The sequence below is a fragment of the Marmota marmota genome, unplaced genomic scaffold, assembly GCF_001458135.2.
Source record: "Marmota marmota marmota unplaced genomic scaffold, marMar, whole genome shotgun sequence".
In the NCBI taxonomy this organism is placed as follows: Eukaryota; Metazoa; Chordata; class Mammalia; order Rodentia; family Sciuridae; genus Marmota; species Marmota marmota.
In genome coordinates, this window is record NW_026000026.1 from 85,424,275 (window position 1) to 85,426,682 (window position 2,408).

General features: G+C 42.3%; 1 protein-coding gene across 1 annotated transcript in view; it reads left to right on the forward strand.

Moving 5' to 3' along the window:
• The first annotated feature begins 704 nt into the window (after positions 1 to 704).
• The window catches only part of LOC107155295 (rac GTPase-activating protein 1-like), a 2,470-nt gene continuing 766 nt past the window's right edge, over positions 705 to 2,408 (forward strand). Inside the window, 1 exon segment of the mRNA XM_048811885.1 lies at positions 705 to 2,405. Within this exon segment, the coding sequence (XP_048667842.1) occupies positions 930 to 2,405 (1,476 nt within the window). The 5' untranslated portion in view covers positions 705 to 929.

Genomic DNA, 2,408 nt, shown 5'->3' on the forward strand with positions numbered 1-2,408 from the left:
CTATGTCCAGCAATGAATATTTTAATTTTAAGGATTAACAATGAGAAAAATAAATAGCATGTATAATTTCTAAATCATAGAAGGCAAAGGAGCCATAATAAATTATAAGGGTAAAGCTGGGCACTTTACCAGCTTTACCCTGGTGCATGCTTGCACTTCTAGCAACTAGGGAGGTAAAGCAGGAGGATATCCATTGGAGGCCAATCTCAGCAATTTAGGGAGACCCTATCTCAAAATAAAATTAAAAAAAAAAAAAGAAAGAAAGAAAAATAAAAGAAAGTATAGAAATATAGAAAAGAGTTTTCAGATTAAAATTTTAATATCTGCAAATGTTATTTACAAGAGGCACATTTAAAACCTGACATACAGAACTTGAAAATAAAATGACAGAAATCCCTAATCTGAATTCTAAATACAGAATGAATTTGGTGCTGCTACATTAATATCACACAAATTAGACTTTAAGGGAACATCATTAGCAGGGATAAAGAGAGTCATGAATCATAAAAGTACTCATTCATCAAGAAGATCTAAAAATTCCAAACCTGCCTACTTCTAACAAAATATGAGTGAAATTTGACAGAATGACAAAGAGAAATTAATAAATTTATGAACATTTGGGGGGATTTTTACATAGCTCATTCAATAATTAATAGATGAAGTAGACAAAAATGACTGAGGTTTAAATTATGTCATTAGCTTCGCCGTTGGGTGAGGCGCAGAGGGAAGTGGAAGGCCGCCCAGGTGGGGCCGGGTGGACCTAGAGGGGTGCGTTTTGGGGACTGAAACTAGGTGCGTCTGGCTTTGGATTGTTGTAGGAAGGAGAGCGTCCGACCCGTTTGAGACAATGTCTTGCTAAATTCTTGAGGCTGGACTCCAACTTGCAGCTCTCCTGCCTTGGCCTCTGAAGTCATTGGGATTGCAGAAAGATGGATACCACAATGCTGAATTTGCGGAACCTGTTTGAGCAGCTTGTGCGCCGGGTGGAGATTCTCAGTGAAGGAAATGAACTCCAATTCATCCAGTTGGCAAAGGACTTTGAGGATTTCCGGAAGAAATGGCAGAGAACAGACCATGAGCTGGGGAAATACAAGGATCTTTTGATGAAAGCAGAAACTGAGCGTAGTGCTCTGGATGTTAAGCTAAAGCATGCACGAAATCAAGTGGATGTAGAGATTAAACGGAGACAGCGAGCTGAGGCTGACTGTCAAAACCTGGAATGACAGATTCAGCTGATTCGAGAGATGCTCATGTGTGACACATCTGGAAGCATTCAACTAAGCGAGGAGCAAAAATCAGCTTTGGCTTTTCTCAACAGAGGCCAACCATCCAGTGGCAATGCTGGGAACAAAAGGCTGTCAACCATTGATGAATCTGGTTCAATTTTATCAGATATCAGCTTTGATAAGACTGATGAATCACTGGATTGGGATTCTTCTTTGGTGAAGAATTTCAAATTGAAGAAGAGAGAAAAGAGGCGCTCCAATAGCCGACAGTTTGTTGATGGACCCCCTGGTCCTATAAAGAAAACTCGTTCCATTGGCTCCACAGTAGACCAGGGAAATGAATCCATGGTTGCAAAGACTACAGTAACTGTTCCCAATGATGGTGGGCCCATTGAAGCTGTGTCCACTATTGAAACTGTGCCATATTTGACAAGGAGCCGAAGGAAAACAGGTACTTTACAACCTTGGAACAGTGACTCCACCCTGAGCAGTAGACCTCTGGAGCCAAGAACCGAGAATGAGAGTTCAGGCACACCACAGAGTAACGGAGGGATGCGCCTGCATGACTTTGTCTCTAAGACGGTTATTAAACCTGAATCCTGTGTTCCGTGTGGGAAACGGATAAAATTTGGCAAGCTGTCTCTGAAGTGTCGAGATTGTCGAGTGGTTTCTCATCCAGAATGTCGGGACCGCTGTCCCCTTCCCTGCATTCCTACTCTGATAGGAACACCTGTCAAGATTGGAGAGGGAATGCTGGCTGATTTTGTGTCCCAAACTTCTCCAATGATTCCCTCTATTGTTGTCCACTGTGTAAATGAAATTGAGCAGAGAGGGCTAACTGAGACCGGCTTGCATAGGATCTCAGGCTGTGATGGGACAGTAAAAGAGCTGAAAGAGAAATTCCTCAGAGTGAAAACCGTACCCCTTCTCAGCAAAGTGGATGATATCCATGCCATCTGTAGCCTTCTAAAAGACTTCCTTCGAAACCTCAAAGAACCCCTTCTAACCTTTAGGCTAAACAAAGCCTTTATGGAAGCAGCAGAAATCACAGATGAAGATAACAGCATAGCTGCCATGTACCAGGCTGTTGGTGAACTACCCCAGGCCAACAGGGACACATTAGCCTTCCTCATGATTCACTTGCAGAGAATGGCTCAGAGTCCAAACACTAAAATGGATGTT